This window comes from Saccostrea cucullata, unplaced genomic scaffold (assembly GCF_032062105.1).
Source record: "Saccostrea cucullata isolate Sc308-1 unplaced genomic scaffold, CSIRO_AGI_Scuc_v1 ctg10554, whole genome shotgun sequence".
NCBI classification, from domain to species: Eukaryota; Metazoa; Mollusca; class Bivalvia; order Ostreida; family Ostreidae; genus Saccostrea; species Saccostrea cuccullata.
The window spans coordinates 3,658-26,187 of NW_026934655.1; the positions used below are offsets into that span (position 1 = coordinate 3,658).

Sequence of the window (22,530 nt, forward strand, 5' to 3'; positions counted from 1 at the left end):
TCGACCGGGCACACCCGCCGTGTGTTCTTTGTAATAATTGTAATTTGGAAAACACGGGAAAATCCTTGAACAATACATTGTGTATATAATGGCTTAACAATTTGTATGAAAAACGTAAGTCAGGATTTGACATACATGTAATGATGAATTGTATTTGCTAACAAGGTCATCGTAGAACTTTTAAAAATGATGATTTTAAACGAGACTGCTGAAATTCTTGAAAGTGAACTGTCAGTATATGCCGGGTTTCAAGACGAAAAATTTCTTCAAAATCACAATTATAATGAACGTAACGTGGATGTCAGCCTACGTCCTAAAAACGGCTTCATAAAATCAACCATATTGTTGAGTCAGCAAAACATGAGGACAATATTTTTTAAGGAAAAAATAGTCTTCCTTTCTATCTGTTATATCACATTTCTTTTTTCGTCTGTTCAAACATCATCAATCCATATCTTTTCATCCTCCATATTATCGTTACATCGTCTGCACTATTCTTTTCTGCGTGTGTTCGTTGCCCGGATATCAGTCAGGATGTAATTGTTTCCTTTTCCTAATACAGCTAGAGTGATACATATTATAAGTGTGGATATTGTATGTTTTACATTGCATAACAGAATTGTGAACAATGAATTTCAACTTTATTATTATACTGCTCGGAATTTCTTTCACACAGACTGGTAAGTTAGCGATAAGAAATATAAAATTAAATAAGGAATATAAAATTAAATGAGTTAAATGTGTACAAAGGTACACATTTATTTATTCAGTACACATGTATTATACAGCGTTTTTTTAAATATATTCCCAAAAGTCACTTACACGTTAACGAAATATTTGGCATTTAAAATGTATTTGAGAGAGTTGGCTATGGACACCATTTATATCTTCTTATATTCATATATTCAATCAGAAAGTGATTCAATACAACAAGATATGTGTAAGTCTATCATGTACTACTGTATCATTTAACCTTATTGTTCTCAGATCATTTTTCATCCTGATTTTATTTTATGCTGATACGTGTTTTGTCAATGTCTCCCACAAAGTCATGTCAGATGGAATCCTCTAGCTTCTGGTGTTAAGGTTTGATCAAACCTTTTAGAATCATTTGAAAACTGAATATCCGAAAAGTTAATGTACTTAAAAAAGAGGTTACTGATGTACAAAATCATCTGATTCAAATGACAACTAATGTTTGTGTGCCTGACTATGTGTAACATCTTGACGTTTAATAGTGGCACTTAGAAAGAATAAGTACAGTTTTTACTCTGTTAAGCAGTAGTTTTGTAACAAGTAAATGATAAAGCCAAAAAGTGTAAACTAGACTTTACATTTTGGAAGAAAAAAATTATCTTCGTTTGATTCTGTTTGAGTAATTGATGGTTATTAATGACTAACATAATTTAATTGACTGATTGAAGTTCATATCTGCCCTCGTTTCTTAAAATTATTCAAAATATGAGGAAACTCGAGTGATTGATAGAAAAGTCAATGATGGACACGAGCTTTGAAACAAACATGTACATGTATTTTGTGGTAACTACGTTAAGGTAATAAAATTAATCAAACAAACTAAATACATAGTTATGATATGCAGGGTGCCTCTCCCAAGATTGCAAATTTCTTAGCCCCTAGGTCGAGGGTTCTGATGTTAGGGCAGAACTCTGTAAATTGGAAATTGAATATACATTACTTCTTTTAAAAATTTTTCCTCTACCCCTGGGTATTAAACCGATGAATTGAGTTCTTAGTTAAACAACGGTACCTCCTCTAAAGATGTGACCACAGGGAAAAGATGAGGAAGAATAGCTTTATCTTTCAGTTAATTTTGTTTTATACATGTACATCTACGGATCGTTTACAGTGTTGTTTTATAAGCATTTGACCGTGAAGGTCCCTATGCCTCTTTTATTCTAAATTTATTTTTTGATCATTTTTTATACGCATGAGCTTTTTTCTTTAAATGACATTTATGTCTTCTAATCCTTATAGGCAAGATCGCCGCAGCTTGTTTTTGCTAATTTTGTAAAAGTCAAATAAAACACTTTCATGTAGATGAATAATGTCATTTATTGAAATGACGGTATAAATGTGAACAATTTAACAAACAAGTAGGGGATCAGATTCACAAGCTTTGCTTATCACTTACGTAAAATATGATAATGTCTGATCCCCCAAAATGACTAGAAAAAAGTATCTGTAAGACAAGACAATCAAAACATCATATTAAAAAGTTAGCAAAAAGATGGCACATCAAAACAAAATAGGCAACATCACAAGAAAAAGTTGGCAAAAAGATGGTACATCAAAAGAACAATCAAAACCTAAGAAGAAAACGCATGCGAAAAGATAATAATCAAAACAAATTACATAGAATCAGTAAAACAATTGAATACAAACTATATTAAAATATATATTTTTCAAGACACATTAATTATCATATTAAGGGATAGGAATGTTGGGGTGGAGGTGGGTCTTCAAAATAGACGTACCTCATGTTAGCGGTGGTGAGCGCCCGAGTATGAATGACTCGCAGAGCTGACCACATGACCGACAGATTCTATTACACTTAATCCATCAGGCAAGGCGTGGATCTGAGAATTTTCACAATTTACCAACGTAAATGTTCCGGACACCTCCAAACAAATTATCGCATTAAATACATAAATGCAATTATTAAGGTCTTCCGTCTTCACGGAAGACCTTCTAGTGATTCTACTGTTTCTTATTATTATTATTATTATTATTATTTTTTTCCCCAAAATTTTGTGCACGCGATTTCTCGAAAACTATTCAGTAGTTTTCTGTGAAAATTTCAGGAATTATGCGTCATTATATGAAGTTGTGGCATGGATAGGAAAATTTGGAATACTCACCTTTGGTTCCAAGTTATTGACACTTTTCTGATTTTAAAATGCAATTTTGTCCCCCCTTTTTTTCGAAAATGGTTTAAGATATTAACTGGAGACTTGTAAGAGACTATAGATGATGACTTTTAGATGTGACGAATCACCTTTTCGTGTGTCGTCGGTACTTCCGGTTGCTACCGAAAGCGAAATTAAAAAGTCCGTATTTTCTAACTTTTTTGTTTTTCAATATTTTTCATTGATTTTTAGAATTTTAATAGAGACCCTTCTTATAATGCTTACTATATAATTTGTTTGAATATTGATAAATCCAAACTCTAGAAATTAACATTCAAAAATCTGAAGTGGGTCCAAAATGGCGGCTGTCTCTGTCAACTCCGACATTTCGCAATAGGGGTTTACGGAGGCAGCAGAGCGTTTGCTTGAACGAAAGTAAAATAAGGATAAAAGAAGTGTAAAAGAATACTAGGATTGTCACGTCGTTGTTACGTTGCAAACGTGTGTCAAACTATGTTTTAATCCATGGTGGTCTCAAACGTCTTCTATAATTGGTTTTGGCTGGGTCTCAAAGTAGAAAAAGAAAAGACTAAATGTGCAAATGAAATACGATACCTAGTATCTTTTACATTTTGCGGAAAAACAGATTTTAAACCATAGTTATAAGTAATAGTTTTTAAGAAACATATATAGTAAGTATTAAACGTAACCACCGTTTTCCTAATGCACACTTGAATTAAACAAATACAAAAGACAGAAATAAGAAAACCATTTCTAAAAAGATAATTTAATGGAGTTTATATCATCATTCTTGTCTCAATGATCTCATTCAAGTTATTAAACATAAATGGTGTCTGATTCCTTGACCGTCGTTTTCGGCTTTTCGGCGAAGCAATTCAAGCTGTACATGAAAGTTTAAGTACCGGGTAATCGGGATATTTCATTATGGGGATAAACAGCAAAATAAAAATCAGTTGAAAATTATAGCAGTTTCACTGATTTAGTGCTAGTTATCTATATACTATAGTACGATATAGAATGTGTAAAAGCGTTAAATATACTTTCTTAACAATGAAATTTAAGCTATACGAACATTCTTTTTTTTATTTCCATTGAAACTATCACACCTATTTAATGGAACATTCCAAAGAAAAAGGCCCGAAGATTTCTTCGATTCGTTTGACGCGAAATTAAGAATAGTGACCCGCCTTCCATTATTCTAAGACAGATGTACTGTTGCAGAAGTATATAAATGTATATTTAAAGCTGTGGTCTCAATAGCGTAATAGTCAGCGCTTTGGATTTTTGCGCTGGCGACCCGGGTTCAATCTCCTTTGTTTCCATAAAAAGTTATATCACTTTTCAACTCGATTTTGTGGTGTTTTTTTTTCCAGAATTGGACGGAAGACCTCTCGTTGCTCGCAACGAGTTTCACATCTAGTTATTCTAATAATTGTTGTTTAATGACTAAAATTCTTCTCAAGCAACGTTTTAGAATTACATTTCCTTGACTCTTAGATAGAATTTCTAATTTAAGAAAATATGGTTAAGTTGATATTTGTACCATCATATGCTTAATAAATATTTTGTTTTCTACATTTTATTTAACACTCCTATAGTGTGTTTTTAAAATCATTATTTCAAAAATCTGTTTTACAGTAGATTGAAATGAGATAAAAAAGATTTAATACTACATTTTCCCCTACATTTTATCAAACCTAGATACAATAAGATGAAAAAAAGTTTAACAATACCAAAACTACAAATTTGTATTTATCTTTATCTTGTTTCTCTTACTGCATTCAGCTAGAATTTCAATAAAAATTCAAAAGAGATAAAATAACAAAGTTGCTTATCGAGTTCGTATCAATAAAAATCGAGTCATATAGTTAAATAGTCATATAATAAAACTTTGTTTTTAAAAAAAAATTGTACCGGTTAAAGAAGGTACATTATATTTAATTGATTTATAAAATGAATTCAATGAGTTTTGTCGTCATATTGTATTTTACAGAAAATATTCTTAATTAATTTTCGAAGAGGAGATACCTATCAGACTTTAATATATATATATAATATATATATATATATATATATATATATATATATATATATATATATATATATATATATATATATATATATATATATATATATATATATATATATATATTATATATTATATATATATATTACTAGATATTGACCTTAAGCGATATTTAAATACAATTAGTTTTCTATCGTGTTTTGACATTTCAATCGTCTTGTTTAACGTTTCTAAAGTGATGGAACAATCTGTGATTTGGAATGTGCCTCTCAATTGGACAGAAGCAAGGGCCGCATGCAGAGACACAAAATCGCATCTTTTAAACTTCTCTGAAATGAAAAATAGGCTTGAATACTTCGAACGCAATTTAACACTAAACAAAAAGTACTGGGTTGGAGAAACATGGATACCAAAACTTCTTGCTGTAAAAGGTATGCACTTGCACAGAAACTAGTAATGTTTGAACATTTTTTTTTAAAATGGATAAATCTGTTCTTCATTGTGGTTGTATAAAGGTAAGCATAATTATTTAAGGTATTTTTTCCATTATTGGCTGTCGCATTCATTGCTTTATCAAGGTTGTCATTCGAAAACGAACGGATTGTCAACGAAAACATTTGAAAGAAACATCCTTTCAGAATGTGTAAAATATTGCGAAAATCAAAGCGATATCACAATTGGAATACAGGTAAGTTCTCGATTAAATCTGTTTAAACTTCAAAGCAAATCTGCATAAGTATACGTGTAACTCTCCAAACGATTGCATCATCTTAATAATGATTTTACTCAATATGTACATTGCAGGGTTCAAATTGCTCGTGTATTGTCGATCAAAATCTTCAAAATTTTGAGTCCAATACTTGCGACATGATATGTGTTTGGAACAACATTCCATGTAGAACAGAAAAACTTTCATTTGCAGTATATCAGATTACAAGGGGTAAGAAGATAATATCGAACATTTTAGATGCATGAAGTTCTAAATTATATGTAGACGCACCATCTTAATTTTGTTCAATTGACTTTTGCGAGATGCACTGACACTATCAGTTGATGATTTAATTTGAAACCTGTGTCGTGTTTAATGAGAGATCCTTTCTAGTTGTCTTAAGTATGCATGGTGAAAGGGTCACTAACATGTGAAGGCCGGAAGTTGAGGGTAGGTTGGGGTATCCTTATCTTCTACTGAAATAATCAGTTATATTTGTTTAATTAAATATTCCGCTTAATATTTATATCGTTAAAGAGCTTCCGTACATTTTCTCAGTGTAAAAGTAAACCGCCAACTGTTAAAGTCAGTGCTCATAGCAAAAGTCCAGTATCCGTAATACATGTACTTGACTTTTCCAGGACTTTATATTATCTCACTTGAGCCGCGGCTTTAGTTCATGTTAGCTTTTCTGTTCAAAGAATTTCCGGAGTTCGTCTGTCGTCCATTGTCTTTTTTCTGTACCGTTTAGCATTTCGACTTTTTCTCAAGAATCACGGGCCGATTTCCAAACTTGCTACAAAGAATCTTTGGGTAAAGCTTTTTTTACAGGTAAAGCCAAGCCCTCTTTCAATGGAGATAAATTAGAACTCACTAAAACTTTGTTGCATCTTTTGAAGATGAAACAAACACGAAAGCTTTATCACATACTTTAGATTTAAGTTCCTTCATATCATAAACCAGGGGTAGAGTGGGGACAGAAGACAGTTTTACAAAGGAGTGTATAGACAATGTCTTTGAAATCTTACGAGAACAAAAAAGACATGATTAGTCAGAATTATCCCCAGGTAGTGTAGATTCAAGTTTGTTCCAATAATGATTCCTGGGGTTAGGGCAGGCATAACATTGGGTCAAAGTTTACCATATGAATATATACTTCGGTGGGAAATATCTTTAAAATCTTCTTCTTAAGAACAGCTACGCCATTGTTAGTCAACTTAACATAAACATATCCTTTGGTAGTGTAGACTCAGGTTTGTTACCCGAGAAAGTAGGGCGGGATCAGAGTTTACAAAGAAAGATATATGTGTGATAGTTAAGGGAAATTTGAGTAAATGCTACTTTTCAGGCAGAATGGGTATATAGGGCAAAACATTTGGAAAATCGGGCATTCAGAAGATAGAGGAAGAAAGTAAACGTTGAATTAGCTATAAAAAGGTTACGATCAAGAGCAAAATAAAAGTTTAAAGTTTTAACACGAGTGGCAAATATCAAAGGAAAAAGATGACAAGTTCTAAGTATAGTAAATACGAAGATTGAGACACCCAGTTCTTATATATATCTAAGGGAACCAAAGGGAGAAACACAGAAAACAGTATCTATATATTACCTAGTCACTGTCTCTAGATAAAAGAACATTTAAGTTCTGTGAAATTTACCTTAAGACAGAGCTGTCTCATTAATCATCCAGGTCTTACAACAATCGATTAGATTTCCACGGATACCAATTGCACCCCGTTATTAGCAGACCTATTTTTGTATTTATATATATGAAGCAGAATTTGTCTAAAATCTTATACGTGAAAAAAAGAAAACGCTAGCTGTTGCTTTCAACTCGACTCGAACGAACGTGTTGTCAATTAACAATGGTTATTTCAATTTCGATGTCGATACACTGTACGATATATCCCGGTGAGCTTGAAATTATGTGCAAGTCTGTGTGATTCACAAACTAATAATTCACGCTAAACTTAAAAAGATTCCTAGCGGACTTTTAGGAGAAGAACTGACTTTTACAACTGACTGTTTACTTTTATTCACATCTACGGAGGTACAGAATTGATAATGGAAAAGAAAACCTTTCTGGTGGTCATGGTAATGGTGTTAGGGGCATTTGTATGTGAAAGCTTGGATTTGATGGTAGGGTGGTTGTCGATTTCTTCAAAGACAACTTATCTGTGCTTTGAAATAGCCAATTATTTTCGTTGAATTAATGATTTGAAGTTTTAACTTTTGTCAACCTCATAATCCGTAATCGTAATCCGAGTTTCTGCAGAATTTTACAAGATACAAAAAAATCATAAAGTGATACATCACTTTTTAGTTAAATATTTTCTGTGCTCCGGGTCACCATCCAAAGTCTAATAATGAAGCTATAATTGTAATTATGTATTTGAAATTCAATATAATTTTTTTTACATTTTTAATTCACATTTAGTAAATTATTATAAATATGTTAATAACAAATATCAATGACACCATTTTTATTTAAACTTGTCCACGAACTTTACGGAAAACCTTTATATATAAATATATATGGGAAATTAGTAAATCTCCGATTAATTATCAGGGAATGCGAACAGAAACACATGCTATTCATTTTCAAATAGAAAATTGATCAACAAATTTATTTTAGGATGATAAATTACAGACATTCAGACTTTTGAAGATATTGTGTTTTATACTTGTACGGTGTATATGTACATGAAAAACAATTTCTTACGCATACTAAAGGAATATATATAATTATATGTAATTTTGAAGAAAAAAAAGCTTGATAGTCTGCCAAAGATAAAATTTAAAAAAGAAAAGAATTAGTAAATATATTTTACTGTTTTGCATTATTTACATGTAGATGATCCCCAACTCCTCCCAGGGAAACTGTTCCACGATTGTGTTTATTATGATAAGAGATATAATTTTTCAAGAGACGATTGTAATAAGAAGCACCCTTTTATTTGTCAAGGTAAGATGTTTGTTTTGAAAACGATTTTTTTGTCGTCGATATGTTATAGATTGCTTTAATGTGAATTCAAATAAAGGTGCGTAGACACAGATTTAAAGTAATATTTTCTCAAATTTTATGTATAATTTCATGACTTATATGTTGGTATAGCATTTCATACTAAAATTTCATAAAAATCTTATTTCATCTCGAAGTAATTGAAACGTCAAAGTTCCGGACCCGTTTGATTGATATGTCCTAGCACTTTCGCAATTTTTTTTCAGAGTTTAACAATGGAATACACCAGGTGAATCGCAAACATTAACAATTACAGAGCCCGTGCCCTGTTAACAAAACAGTTTACGTTTAACGGATGTGTTCAGTTTGTTAAACTCTTAGCACTGATAACGGGCTGACATTCTGGTGAGAATTTTCTGATTTCGAACATTTCTTTTCTGAATTTTCTGAATCATAGATATATTTTTTTTCCATTAATACAGAACAAAATTCCTTCTTTTCTTAAATATAAAGGATAAAGTTCAGGAATTCGTAGTTCCAATTTCCAGATAAAATAATGCGAAATGCCATTGCAATATATAAGTCGTGATATAATACAGAAAACATTAAATATTAAGTTCAAATCTGTATTTAAGCACCTTTAATTACAAATATAATGTAGGATAATTAACTTTTAGAGAAGGTTTGCCAATGTAGATGTAATTGTTAATTATTCAAATAGTACGTGCTTCCAAATAAAAATGTATATAATGTGGCTTTAAACTGAAAACCATGACAATATGTGCATAGGATGAACAAGTAACTAAAACAGAAAAATTAGTAATGGAATGTGATTTTTTTAATCCTTAGAAAGTCCTCTCTGTATACAGTACAAAAACAGTAAATCATAAGTAATGGATATATGCCGAATACTGTTCTATATGTAAAATTATCAGACTGTTTGAGGCCCGTTACATATAGAATAGTATGAGGCATATATCTTACTTAAAACATTGCCATTTAAATGTCCAAAAGTTACCTGGAGGAGTCTGATAATAACACAATGGGAGTTTAGGCATCCATTGTTTTCTACCTGTCTGATAAGTAGATAAAAGAAATGAGACAGTAAAAATAGTGAGTGAACTCTTGTTTCATTTCATTCATTCAATGGCAGTCGTTTAGTTTAGCAGGACAGGGGTCCGGTGGTGTAGGATTTTTTTTTTGGGGGGGGGGGGGGGGGGGGGACATTTTTATTTATGATGTGCATAAATTGACATTGATACTGACATAATCTTGGGAGATATTATAACCATCACCATGGAAAGTAAAAATGCGGATTTTTACCCTGAAGTTTTAGTTTAGCTGTTTAGATAATGGAAATATTCTCAGGTTTAAAAAGTGTGGCCATCGGGGACCAAACATAAAATAAGGAGATTTGCAGACTCTTTTTCAGAAATGGATTTAGATTCGCTTATTCAAAGTGCTGTATCAAAAATTCTTTTAAAGAGTGGAAAGTATTAATGTTGTGGAAGGTTTAAATTCGGATTTTTTTTTCATGGATTTGCTATTTTGTAGCAACTTAATTTCCTTGCGTTTGCTTTCCCTGAATTTTTTTCCTAACATTCTTATTGGGGGTTTCTGGACATATTTAACCTTAATTTCACTCTTCTCTTTGCTTTTTAAATACTGTCCGATTTTGTTATCATTGCTGTCCGATAATATATTATCAGACTGGTAATTATTATTATCGGACGGCTACAGGTAAATTTTTAGACTGCAAGAACAAAGGCATGACGTCACAGCAATGTTTTAATGAAAAGGCCGCTAGGGTTTTGGAGCAAACAACTCGTATTTCGTAAAATCATATAGTTATGTGATTTCATACTAATTAACATATGACATGCTATTGAACAATTTTGAAAGTTTTTATCATCAGGCCCTTAAAGCATATTATGTTTGAGTCAAAGAAAGGCAATATGGCACTGAAATTTTTTGATAGTTAGGTAGTCCAAAATGAAAATGGTGTCCAAACTTGTATTATTATTCAGTGGTCATATGCCAAATTAAGTGTTTCATTAAACAAGTTTTAAACATTTTAAAGTCGATTCTAATTTTAACAAAGTTCTAAAAAGATTTTATAAAGATTTTGTTAAGATTTTACAATTGATCTAAACCATTTTTTGGCATAATAGATCATATGCACCTATTTTATAAAGATTTTGTTAAGATTTTACAATTGATCAATTTCTTACGGTACGTAATTTGTTGACTTTGCGACTGTTGGGGCGAGCGCAGACATTTTCAGTTTTATAAATAAGATAGAACGTTTTATTAACTATCTATCTGCAATATATCAATATATCCATTAAATCAAGGTGAGTTTTTATTTTTTGCGGAACTTTTGTTGTAATTCTCTCGAGAATGTAGCATTACAAAGCTATGCATTGTGGGTTCAAATTACTGCGGAAATATTCTATAGCATGAATGTGCAGTAGTCGAGTTTTCTTTTCGCTCAGGCGTTGTCGTTAGAGCTCGCAGTGACTAGCGTCGGTTGCCTAAAGTCAACTTTCAAAGAATAATGCTTATATGAAAACTATCCAGCTCTTATAACTTAAGATTAGTACATGGAATCTGCAAAGAGGAAAAACTTATTTTTAAAAACAAAAATCTTCCGTAGCAGTGCATTTATTCTTACGATGTCCTAGTCTTTTCTTTTAATCTTTTAAATAGGCTAAAAAATGGAAAAATCAGAATCCTCTCTCGTGAGCCTTGAACACAGTTTGTTTGTTTTTTTTGTTTTTTTTTTTTTTTTTTTTTTTTTTTTGGTTTAAATAAAATGTGAATGTATATAGTTGAAGGTATAATTAAAAATATAATTGTATTATATTTTAACAACAAATTTATAAACTTTTCATTGTAGATAAAAATGGAAAGTTAAAATTTAATGATATCCCAAGCACATGGATGGAAGCAAGTGAAATCTGTTTTAAAGAAAACAGGATTCTCGCTAATATAAACAAAAATACTATGTCTCAAATGTCTAGAGACAATAATGTTGACTACAGTAAATACTACTGGATTGGATTAAGACAATCGTACGTCTATCAAACAGGTATATTTTATTTTCAATTGACAAAATCATCATGATTTCGAAAACAGAAAAGATGAGAACCTTATTCAATTTCATTTTATAATAGTTACAGCTTGAATTTTGCACACTTTTGGAATGGCTTGGGTTGCAATGCCAGTATGTTACCACTTACAGTATCAATATTTATATCATTTTTGTGTCCTTTATTTTTTTTATATCTTTTTTGCTGTCTATTTTCAATGAATAGAAAGAATGAACAGAAGAATATGTTTCAGATTATGTATGGAAATGAGCAGAAATACATGTAGAATGTGTCTTATAAAAATGACACAAAAACAACTGACACAAAGACAATTTTAAAATCAAGCACAATTTCATTGTTTGTGCAAGCTAAACTAGATACTAGTACACGGATCTATTTTTTTTTTTCAGATGTGGAATCATCTCGATGTTCATTTATCCAAAAGTATAATTCCGAAGACCTAACTTATTCGAAAGATTTATGCTCGGAGGAAAACCCATACCTTTGTTTAAAAGGTAAGTAAAAGTCACACACTAGGTTTCTCGTGTTGGGGGTTTTGTGGATGGATGGGGTTCATTACGATATCTCCTGTCATTTGATGTAATTTTTCCTTAAGACAAGATTGGAAAGAAAACATCCTTGCTCATACATGTTGGAAAAAAATGCTGTTCAACAAAGTATCTGATCCATGTGAAAAAGAGTTAAAAATTAGACTGAAATAAAGTCATACGTCGTGAAACGCTCCTGCTTTTACACCAAGTGAAGAACGACACATTTGCCTTCAAGCGTCAATATTGGATTCCTTTTTTTTGGTTAACTTGTTTAGATAAACTTCACAAACACATTTCATATTATTGATTATTCCATTAGATCCTGCAAGGACAGCATCATCTACAAAAACTGTTCGAAGTAAGTGTTTCTAGATGTACATCTTCTGTGAATCATGCACCTCATCCATCTTCTATCAGTGAGTCTGTTATGGCGTGTAAAACGTTGCTTTATTCGATAATCTTGTGATGTATATTCAAAATCTTGTGATGTATGTTCTAAATCTTGTGATGTATGTCCTAAATCTTGTGATGTATATTCAAAATCTTTTGTTTAATGTTCAAGATTTTGTGATGCATATTCAAAAACTTGTGTGGTATATTCTATATTCTATGATCTTGTGATGTATGTTCTACAATCTTGTGATGCATATGCAATATCTTGTGATGTATATTCAAAATCTTGTGATGTATATCCTATAATCTTGTGATGTATGTTCGAAATCTTGTGATGTATATTCAAAATTTTGTGATGTATATTCAATAATCTTGTGATGTATGTTCGAAATCTTGTGATGTATATTCGATAATCTTGTGATGTATATTCAAAATCTTGTGATGTATGTTCTACAATCCAGTGATGCGTGCAATAATATTGCATTATAGGCAACATGACCCAACAGTATTCTAAGAAAGTCATGAAGACAATTTTCATTTGTTAGAAATAATGAAAGTAGCCGGAGCGGTGATTGTCATCGTAATGCACACTTTCACGTAATGACTGACTTAGTGCTTCGTGATACCAAAACAATACATTTTCACAATAGTGTCGTACTATAGTATTACCTATAATTTGGACTTTATTCTGAATTCGCCAATTTCACACTTGCGAAGTTGTGTGCATCACGATGACGATCACCGCTCCGGCTACTTTCATTATTTGTAACCAATGCAAATTGCCCTTACTTTCTTAGAATACTGTTGCGTCATATTTCCCATAATGCAATATTATTGCTCGCATCACTAGCTTATAGAACATACATCACAAGATTATCGAATATACATCACAAGATTATAGAACATGCATCACAAGATTTCGAATATACATCACAAGATATTGAATATCCCTCACAAGATTTTGAACATATATCAGTTATATCACTAGATTTAGAACATACATCACAAGACTATCGAATATACATCACAAGATTTGAATATACATAACAAGATATTGCATTTAAATCACAAGATTGTAGAACATACTTTGAATAAACATCGCAAGATATTGAACATACATCACAAGATTTTGAATATACATTACAAGATTTAGAACATACATCACAAGATTTTGAATATACATCACAAGATTTAGAACATACATCACAAGATTTTGAATATACATCACAAGATTTTGAATATACATTACAAGATTTAGAACATACATCACAAGATTTTGAATATACATCACAAGATTTAGAACATACATCACAAGATTTTGAATATACATCACAAGATTTTGAATATACATCACAAGATTTCGAACATACATCACAAGATTTTGAATATACATCACAAGATTTAGAATATACATCACAAGATTATCGAATAAAGCAACGTTTTACACGCCATAGTCTGTCATTCATGATATTATTAAGCTACTATGAAGATTATGCTATTCTTTAAAAAGGAGTTATATTAAACACGCTTATCATAGCAAGTATAAATATATAATGATGTATCTCCTCTCTCTAACACTTATGCAAAGAAGGTCTATAGCTATATGATATCAAATCTTTTGAGAAATGTTCGATTGACTGATTGATTGAATATTGTTTAACGTCCCTCTCGAGAATTTTTCACTCATATGGAGACGCCACCACTTGCCGGTGGAAAGCTGCAAATTTTGTCCTATACTCGGCACTCGATATCAGGGCCATTGAGCAGGGAGGGATCTTTTTCGTGCCAGCACCATGTATTATCAATGCTGGGGAACTGGCTGAGGCATTGCCGAAACCTTCATTGAGAATTAACTTCAAAATAACGTGTTTTATCTTGTCTCTTTCCATAAATATGTGTGTATTTGCAAGGAAGTGATAGAATTCAATTGATGATTCACGTTTTTATTTCCTATAACGGAAGTCAGCAATAGCTCGAGAAATACTGTTGGAGGTATAACAAGAGATGAAAACATTGAAACAACAAATAAGATCAGTACACTAACGGTCGCTGGAGGAGGTGTTGGAGGAGGTATCAAAGTGAACTATGACAGATTATGCATTTTTAAGCATCATGTTATTATATGTTTTAATGAATTGTTTTTACGTCACAAAAAAGGAAAGATCCTACAAAAACTATGCATATCATTTTCATGATTTGAAATGATTCTTCAAATACGAGGTTTGTCAAAGAAAAACAGGAACATCTTCAATATTTTTATTTCCAAAACAGTATTTCAAATAAAAAAAACAAGTCTCATTCATCATAAGTCTTTTCAATGTCTAAAATTTCTACATTATCTCTATAAGTAAAAGTTTCAGGTGAAATATCACTCTGCTCCAAATTTCACCATTTTTTTTTTAAATTCCAAGCACTGATTTTCATCAACAACAATAGCATTAGATTCAAATGGAAAATAGTTTGAAGCATGAAGCGTTGCTTACTTTTTCAGACATGAATAATAATTATGTCAAATCAGATGTGAAGAAAATTTGATATGGTAAAACCTTAAATTTCTAACTCCCTAAAATATCTCTATAAATAAAATTTCTCTTTTCCTGTATGGATAGGAGATACGCCCTACTTAACACAGTACTGTGTGGTACATTGTTGCCCCCGGCTATGGGGCCATAAAATCTAGACGAACTCACTTTTGATCTCAATCTCACTTTTACAAAAGGAATAACTCGTTTTATGGCCCCGAGGCCATGTTAATATTTTGTCAACATAATCGAGAAATGTTTGTGTATATAACGTCATTTTTTTTATTAACTGTGTCAGATTTATGAATTTCTACAAAATATCACTCCAGATCAAAAATAATTCTTTTGAATTTTTTTTTCACATAATAATTCCCTATAGCTTTAATTAACTATCAAGGAAATGTCTCTGGCAATGTATTTTTTGAAGTAGAAAAAATTGAGTTGCGTCGACCACCAATATCGAACTAAAATGTCGTTTTTCCACTTACGTGCAATTGCAAATCATAACACAACCTCATAAAGTAAATGCATGGGGAAAATTACATTTCCCAACAAGGTTTTAGATTACTTAATTTGTGCATGTTGTTTATGAAATGTTCAAAGTTCGCATTTCTGTGACAAAACTCGTATACAAAGTAGATTTACATGCATGTCTTTACTCAGGTAAGTATCAAGGAGTAACATTTACTAGTAATAAAATGTCAGCTGCATATTTGGAAAGGAATCTTATAGATACAATCCCATTTTAATACAAATCAGTTTTCACAATCTAGAAATTGCTTCATGATTTTGCATTGTGGCACAGAGGAATCACGTCACGGTTTTACTTTATATTTTTATCTTTTTTCTTGTTTATTCTTTTTTTTTTTTGCTCGAAATTATGATGATAAATTGATGCAAGATACTGAGATGCAAAAAGGTTTTGATTCAAGCGTGTTAAGGTCAAGAAACACAAGTTTGGAACAATTTCTTACCAAATGTTTATGTTTTTCCAAATGTTTGGTCCTGTTCCGGGCCTTCGCCAGTTCTTCATCACCTTGAAATTAAAATGGAACATTCTTCGGCAAATAAAGAGATTTTCATTCAGTTCAAAATTATTGATAATTTAAGGGTATTACATGTACAAATGTATTATTGCAAGATCGACTTGTTATGAAAAGAGATTGCAAATCTTTTGATGACGACAGGTGAGATTGGAATGCAATCTTTATGCTCATCGTAGTTGCATGAAGTTTCTGAAATCGCATTGCGTATTTGAAACACTTACTTTATAGCAGCAGTTCTCTTTTGATACATTTCCAACATAGTAGATACGTGTATGCATCCATGAAAATGATACTGATTTGAGTTATGTGCAATTCTAGATGCAAATTACCAGATGGAACTCCAAAGTGAGTCAGCAAAGCATGAGCGTGGAAGTGATTGGAATGAAGGTGGTCTGCTATTCTTTACGCATATCTATATCAATATTCATCAATACTCATCTCTTTTGCTATCGAATAAATTTCGTTATTATTCTCGGGCATTTTTTTCTTTGAGTAATTTAACAGTAATTGTAGTTCGTTTTGATATTTGAGTTAATTGTTTAATATTACAATTACTTCATTATTTAATAAGGTTCAGGTGTCCTTGCTGGTGTAATAGTTGGGATTATCGGGACAGTTGCTATAGTGGTGCTCGTTGTCATATGCTTGTTTTTCAGGTAAGTACCGTAGGTATATGTTTAAGCTGCAGAATGTAAAAAAGAACATGTATTATTAACAAAGTGAGCCATATCTCTTACTTATTTCGAATCTCGATAAAATAAAATAACTTTCACAGTGAATCTATAACTATATCACCAAAGATAGCATGATAATTTTTTTCAGATCCAGAAATAAAAATTCCGGGTCCAAATATCAATCCCCAACGGTCATCTTCTCCAGCACTCCAAGGCGTGATAGTAAACTCCCAGAGGACAAATCGATGAAATCGTCCCCCATAAAACCTGTAAGGAGGTCAAAGAAATCCAACCCAGGCTCTATGTCGGGGGGTACAGCTTATGAAAATATTGTACTTACATTAGAAGATCCAAAAACGATTTCCCGAGTTGTAAGTTCATCTTCAACAGCACAAAAACAAGACACGAAAGATGTCGAAAATAGTTATGACGTCATGGGTGCAGGCAAAAACAATAACCCGAGTGGTACCAGTCAGAGCGTTTATGGGTTTAGTGCGCCAGATAATGAATATGACGTAATGGATAGGGGTACAAGACGTAATGAAGAAATGAATCCTGATTATGATCACATGTGACGAAAAAGATTCATATGAGAGATCATTTCATTGATAAATAACTTAATTATTCATGATAGGTTTTAATTTATGTTTACATTTTTTTATTACTACATATACATGCCTTTTATTGTCAAGGGGGCATAACATGTTTGCAGTGAGTGATTGCATGAATCCTATGAAGAATATAATATGTATAAGATCATCAAGAAATATTTTGAAATGTTCATGTCTGTGTGTCAGAGGATGTAAGGGTGTATGAGAGTGTGCATTTGTCTGGGAAAAAAGTATCTGAGGTTTTTAAGTAATGGAAGTCAAATGGAATAAATGTGTAAACTGAATTTTTATTACCGTATAAGTGGAAAATTTAGCGAGACGCAAATTTAGCGATTTGTCCTTAAAAACTGGTAATTTATTTCTAGCGAGATGTTATTTTAGCGATTTTAAAATGCACATTTAAAAAGCTATTACAAATAAAACGCAATTAATTTTTAGCGATATTCAATATTAGCGATCACGACTCCCTCGCTAATAATGCCAAAATTAAATCCTCGCTAAAAATTCTACTTATACGGTATTCTGACCATTGTAAAAGGAATGACTTTTAAAGGAGAAAACCATTTTGTTTAATTTCAATTTACAAGATGTGCATGATGGTATACTGAAGGAAGAAATGTTCAAAAACAACACAATGCAAGAATGATTGTTTTTTTTAAGATGCTCATTTTGGTACTTATGATTGAAAGATATTCTGTTGACATTTAATATTTAGGATAAAAAAACGAAATGTCAAAATAATCTAACTCAAGATGAATGATTAAACCAAGGTCGCTGTCACTCAATAGTTCTTTGTTTTTGTTTCTTCTATTGGTCAAAAATTCTTCCAAAATTTTCACAGTCCGTAAAGGGAACAATCAATTCAATCTCCAGAATAATCTTGTTACTAACCTAAACTTAACTCAATGTTATCTTCAATTTTAAGTTAAATGAAAATTCATATCGAAGTTTATGATACGTAATTTCTTTATATTGCTTTATAAAATACTTAATTGACTTCAATTAATACCATCAAAACGCACGCCTCTTCAAAATTTTATACAACCATTCCCCGCAAATAAAGTCAGGCTTTTGATAATATAGATAGCAAAAAATGTAACTCATTCCTTAATGCTTACCATTTTACTTGTTACTTTCAAGTTTATTTTGTTAAAAATTACTGATTCTACACACTGGTACTCCAAAGTAGATATTAAAAAGATGTTTGAATTTCTGAATTATGAATCTCTAAAATTCTTTCGGATTTCCCTTTGATTCTTATTATACCCATTGTAAGTTAACCTGAAGCAGAATTACTCAAACAAGAGACCCAAGGGCCACATCGCTCACCTAAGTACTGTGGCTAGGTTAAAAGCAAAAATCAGTTTAGTATTAAAAGCTTAAATGCATGACTGGTCACTTTGATCCCCCATTGTGACCCCGCCTTTCCCCCGGGGGTCATGATTTGAACAAACTTGAATCTATACTACCAGAGGATGCTTCCACATGAGTTTCATATTCCATGGCCCAGTGCTTTTTGAGAAGAAGATTTATGAAGATTTTCCCTATGTATTCCTATGTTAAACTTTGACTCCTTATCATGGCCCCACCCTACCCCCGGGAGTCATGACTTGAACAAACTTGAATTTACACTACCAGAGGATGCTTCCACATGAGTTTCATATTTCCTGGCCAAGTGGTTCTTGAGAAGAAGAATTTTAATGATTTTCCCTATGTTTTCGGATGTTAATCTTTGGCCCCTCATAATGGTCCCACCCTACCCCTGGGGGTCATGATTTGAACAAACTTGAATTTACACTACCTGAGGATTCTTCCACGTAAATTTCATCTTTCCTGGCCCTGTGGTTCTGAAGAAGAAAATTTTTTTAGATGCCATTAATTTTTCACTATTTCATAATTATTTCCCCTTAGAAAAGGACATGACCCTTCATTTGAACAAATTTGAATCCCCTTCACGAATACGTTTTGACAAGTTTGGTTGAAATTGGCCCAGTGGTTTTTGAGTAGAATATGAAAATGTGAAAAGTTTACGACAACGACGTCGACAACGACGACAGACAACGGACAAATTTTGATCAGAAAAGCTCACTTGAGCCTTCGGCTCAGGTGAGCTAAAAAGGAAGTAAAAATCTTGTTTTGGCCTTCAATTCAACAATAAGATATTTCGACGACGCTTTGTCAGCACTTATATTCATTTTTAGGTCACCTGAGTAAACTCTGGTGACGTATTGCTATCTGTTTTCGTCCGTCGTCGTTCGTCGTGCGTTAACATTTTAACATTTTCAGCTTCTTCTCTGAAACCACTGAAACAATTTCAATCAATTTTAGCATATAGCATCTATGGGTGAAGGCAAACAAAAATTGTGAATTTCATGGTCCCCCCCCCCCTCCCTCTGTGACTAGGGGAGGGGGGCAAACCACTAAAATTAGTGCAATTTTCTTCTTTACTCCTGGACATCAAGCAGTCAAACTGTTGGTATGATTGTAATCAGCATTGAGTCCTCTAGCAAATTTGTGAAATTCATGGCTCCAGAGTCAGGGGTTCTAGTGCTAGGGCGGGGCTAAATAGATTATATATAGTGAAAATGCATAAAGTTTTGAAATTCTTCTTCTCTGCTCCTGGGCATTTAATAAACTAACAAGTGCATTGTTAAGTTGAAAATGACTGCCTCCTCCAAAATTGTGAATTTCATGGCCCAAGGGTTAGGGGTTCTAGTGGCAGGGCGGGGCTATAAAGATTATATAGTGAAAATGTATAAATTCTTTGAAATTCTTCTTCTCTGTTCGTGGGAATTAAATAAACTAACCAAGTGCATAGTTATGTTGAGTAAGGCTGCCTCTTCCAAAATTGTGAATTTCATGGCCCCAAGATTAGGGGGTTCAAGTGCTAGGGCGGGGCTATAAAGATTAAAGAGTGAAAATGGATTATTTTTGAAAATCTTCTCTGCTCCTGAGTATTAAATAAACTAAACAAGTACATAGTTATGTTGAATAAGACTGCCTCTTCCAAAATTGTGAATTTCATTGCCCCTGGGTTAGGGGTTCTGGTGTTAGCGTGGGGTTCTATTGATTATATAGTGAAAATGCATAAATTCTTTAAAAATCTTCTTTTCTGTACCAGCTGGGTATTTAACCAATGAACTATGCACATAGTTATGAGGAGGAAGGATGCCTCTTTGAGATTTGTGAATTTTAGGGCCCCTGAGTCAGGGCTTCTTGTGTTTGGGTGGGGCCCTAATATTTATATAGTGAAAACGCTTGAATTCTTTGAAAATCTTTTCCTCTGCTCCTGGGTATTATTCCAATGATCTTAGTACATATTTATGACGAAGAAAGCTGCCTCTTCCAAAATGGTTAATTACCGGGCTCCTGGGACAGAGGTACTGGGGGCATAGTTTCAAAATAATTTAATGCTTTGAAATCTGTACTTTGCTATTAATCAACAACATGATGAAATAAAATTCATAAAATTTCCAAAATTTTGAAAGATGTGGCCCCAGGGTCAGTGGTTCCTGTGGGATGGGGTGCACAACTAATAAAGTGGAAGTGCATTTTCTCTTTGTTACTCTGATCTACCTATGGGTATTAAAGCTGACATGAATTCTTAAAAACGCAACTTTTTCATTTATGTACGACTTGTTTCATACCAACTATGGCCGTATTCCGCCATATTTCTCTCAGATACCTTGTCTTATTGTAACGATATATACCCGAATGCCCTCGTTACACTTGAATGATTTTTTGGCTTGGCTATCGACTTGTGCACATCTCCGATGGTAAAACATTTGAAAACACATGGATTGATCAAGACATTTCAAAACCACACAACATAATAATCATATTTCTGAATAATTATAGATTTGAATCAAATGTAATAAAAAAAGAAAGAAAATGCAAGTTTGAAAGAAAGATTTAGTTGCACGAGTACGCATTTTTACACTGCGCCAATTTATGCAGAATAAACATGAAATAAAAAGCACTAAAACCCGTAAACACACTTTGAAATTATTATCATTTGAATGGAACAAAACCATCAGCGTCTTTGATTTGCAGGTCTTATACAGACTTTGATGCATGTCGAGAAAACGCGTCGAACGCTGTAAACGCACCCATACCTGGTAATATTTCCATTTCTAATTTTTTTTCTCTATAATAACCCTTTGAAATTAAGCGGAGTTGATTTCCTGATAATTCTGCCGGAATGTAAATTAGGCAGGTCGATAGGTCAGCAGCTAAGGAGGCCTAATACGCATGCAAATCTCGTGCGCATCTGTCTCTGTGTCTGACGCTAAGGAGGCCAAATATGCATGTAAATCTCGTGCGGCTGCCTTTGTGTTTGACGTCAGTGTGCGAGGACTATTGAAATTGGCATAGAAGTCCTCGTGTAATTTAAATCGATTAGTCTACATCTTAATGTCTAAATCTACAATTTTATTTCACTGGAAATATAAGGAATCACTGTCTAGTTTCGAGAGTATGCCAGGGACATCAACAATAGTGGAAAACATGGGATAATTTTAGCATAACGGGCTTCGCCCGTTATGCAAATTATCCCATGTTTCCCACTATTGTTGATGCCCTGGCATACTCTCGAAACTAGACAGTGATTCCTTAAATAAGATCACTGCATCGGTTCGAAGATGTGCACAAGTCAAGTGATATACACCCTGAATTCCATTTATTGAAATATGCATCACAAAAAAGAAATAAACTCCATAAAAACTCAATAAACACACTGTATCTACTCCGTACAGTCTAGCGCGTCGATACACTTAGTCCGTGCTGATCAGATTTTGGTCAGGGAAAATATCACAAGTGGAAAAGAGTGGTATTTGGGCGGCTGAAATGGGGGGGGGGGGATCTAAAGTATAATTATAACGGCTTCATAAGGTATAACTGAAAATTGTCTATCTAGTTCTAATAAACATTCTTTATACAGTCTGCAGTTGTTTTGCATCGCAAAATTCATTTGTCAATTACAACTGATTATTTTAGTACTAATCTCAAATCTAAACCAAGTAATTTGATATACGGTAAATATTTAGTTCAAGACTTA

The 22,530-nt window shown here is 32.6% G+C and overlaps 1 protein-coding gene across 2 annotated transcripts; it reads left to right on the top strand.

Moving 5' to 3' along the window:
• Positions 1-578: 578 nt before the first annotated feature.
• On the top strand, positions 579-18,254 carry LOC134241135 (uncharacterized). 2 transcript variants are annotated; one of them, XM_062723216.1, is made up of 12 exons: positions 579-680; positions 5,151-5,345; positions 5,493-5,602; positions 5,719-5,854; positions 8,478-8,588; positions 11,485-11,676; positions 12,088-12,192; positions 12,548-12,586; positions 14,584-14,691; positions 16,508-16,576; positions 16,761-16,845; positions 17,012-18,254. In XM_062723216.1, the coding sequence occupies exons 1-12, from the start codon at positions 629-631 to the stop codon at positions 17,436-17,438; spliced, it is 1,629 nt and encodes a 542-aa protein (XP_062579200.1). In that variant the 5' UTR covers positions 579-628; the 3' UTR covers positions 17,439-18,254. The 2 variants fall into 2 exon arrangements, with proteins under 2 accessions (XP_062579200.1, XP_062579201.1); XM_062723217.1 differs by lacking the exon at positions 14,584-14,691 and having other exon boundaries at positions 582-680.
• The last annotated feature ends 4,276 nt before the right edge of the window (positions 18,255-22,530 follow it).

Coding starts and splice junctions, on each gene's coding strand:
- LOC134241135 (XM_062723216.1), top strand. CDS start 629: ATGAATTTCAACTTTATTATTATACTGCTCGGAATTTCTTTCACACAG. Junction 5,603..5,718: donor ATATCACAATTGGAATACAG/GTAAGTTCTCGA, acceptor TGTACATTGCAG/GGTTCAAATTGCTCGTGTAT. Junction 12,193..12,547: donor CCCATACCTTTGTTTAAAAG/GTAAGTAAAAGT, acceptor TTATTCCATTAG/ATCCTGCAAGGACAGCATCA.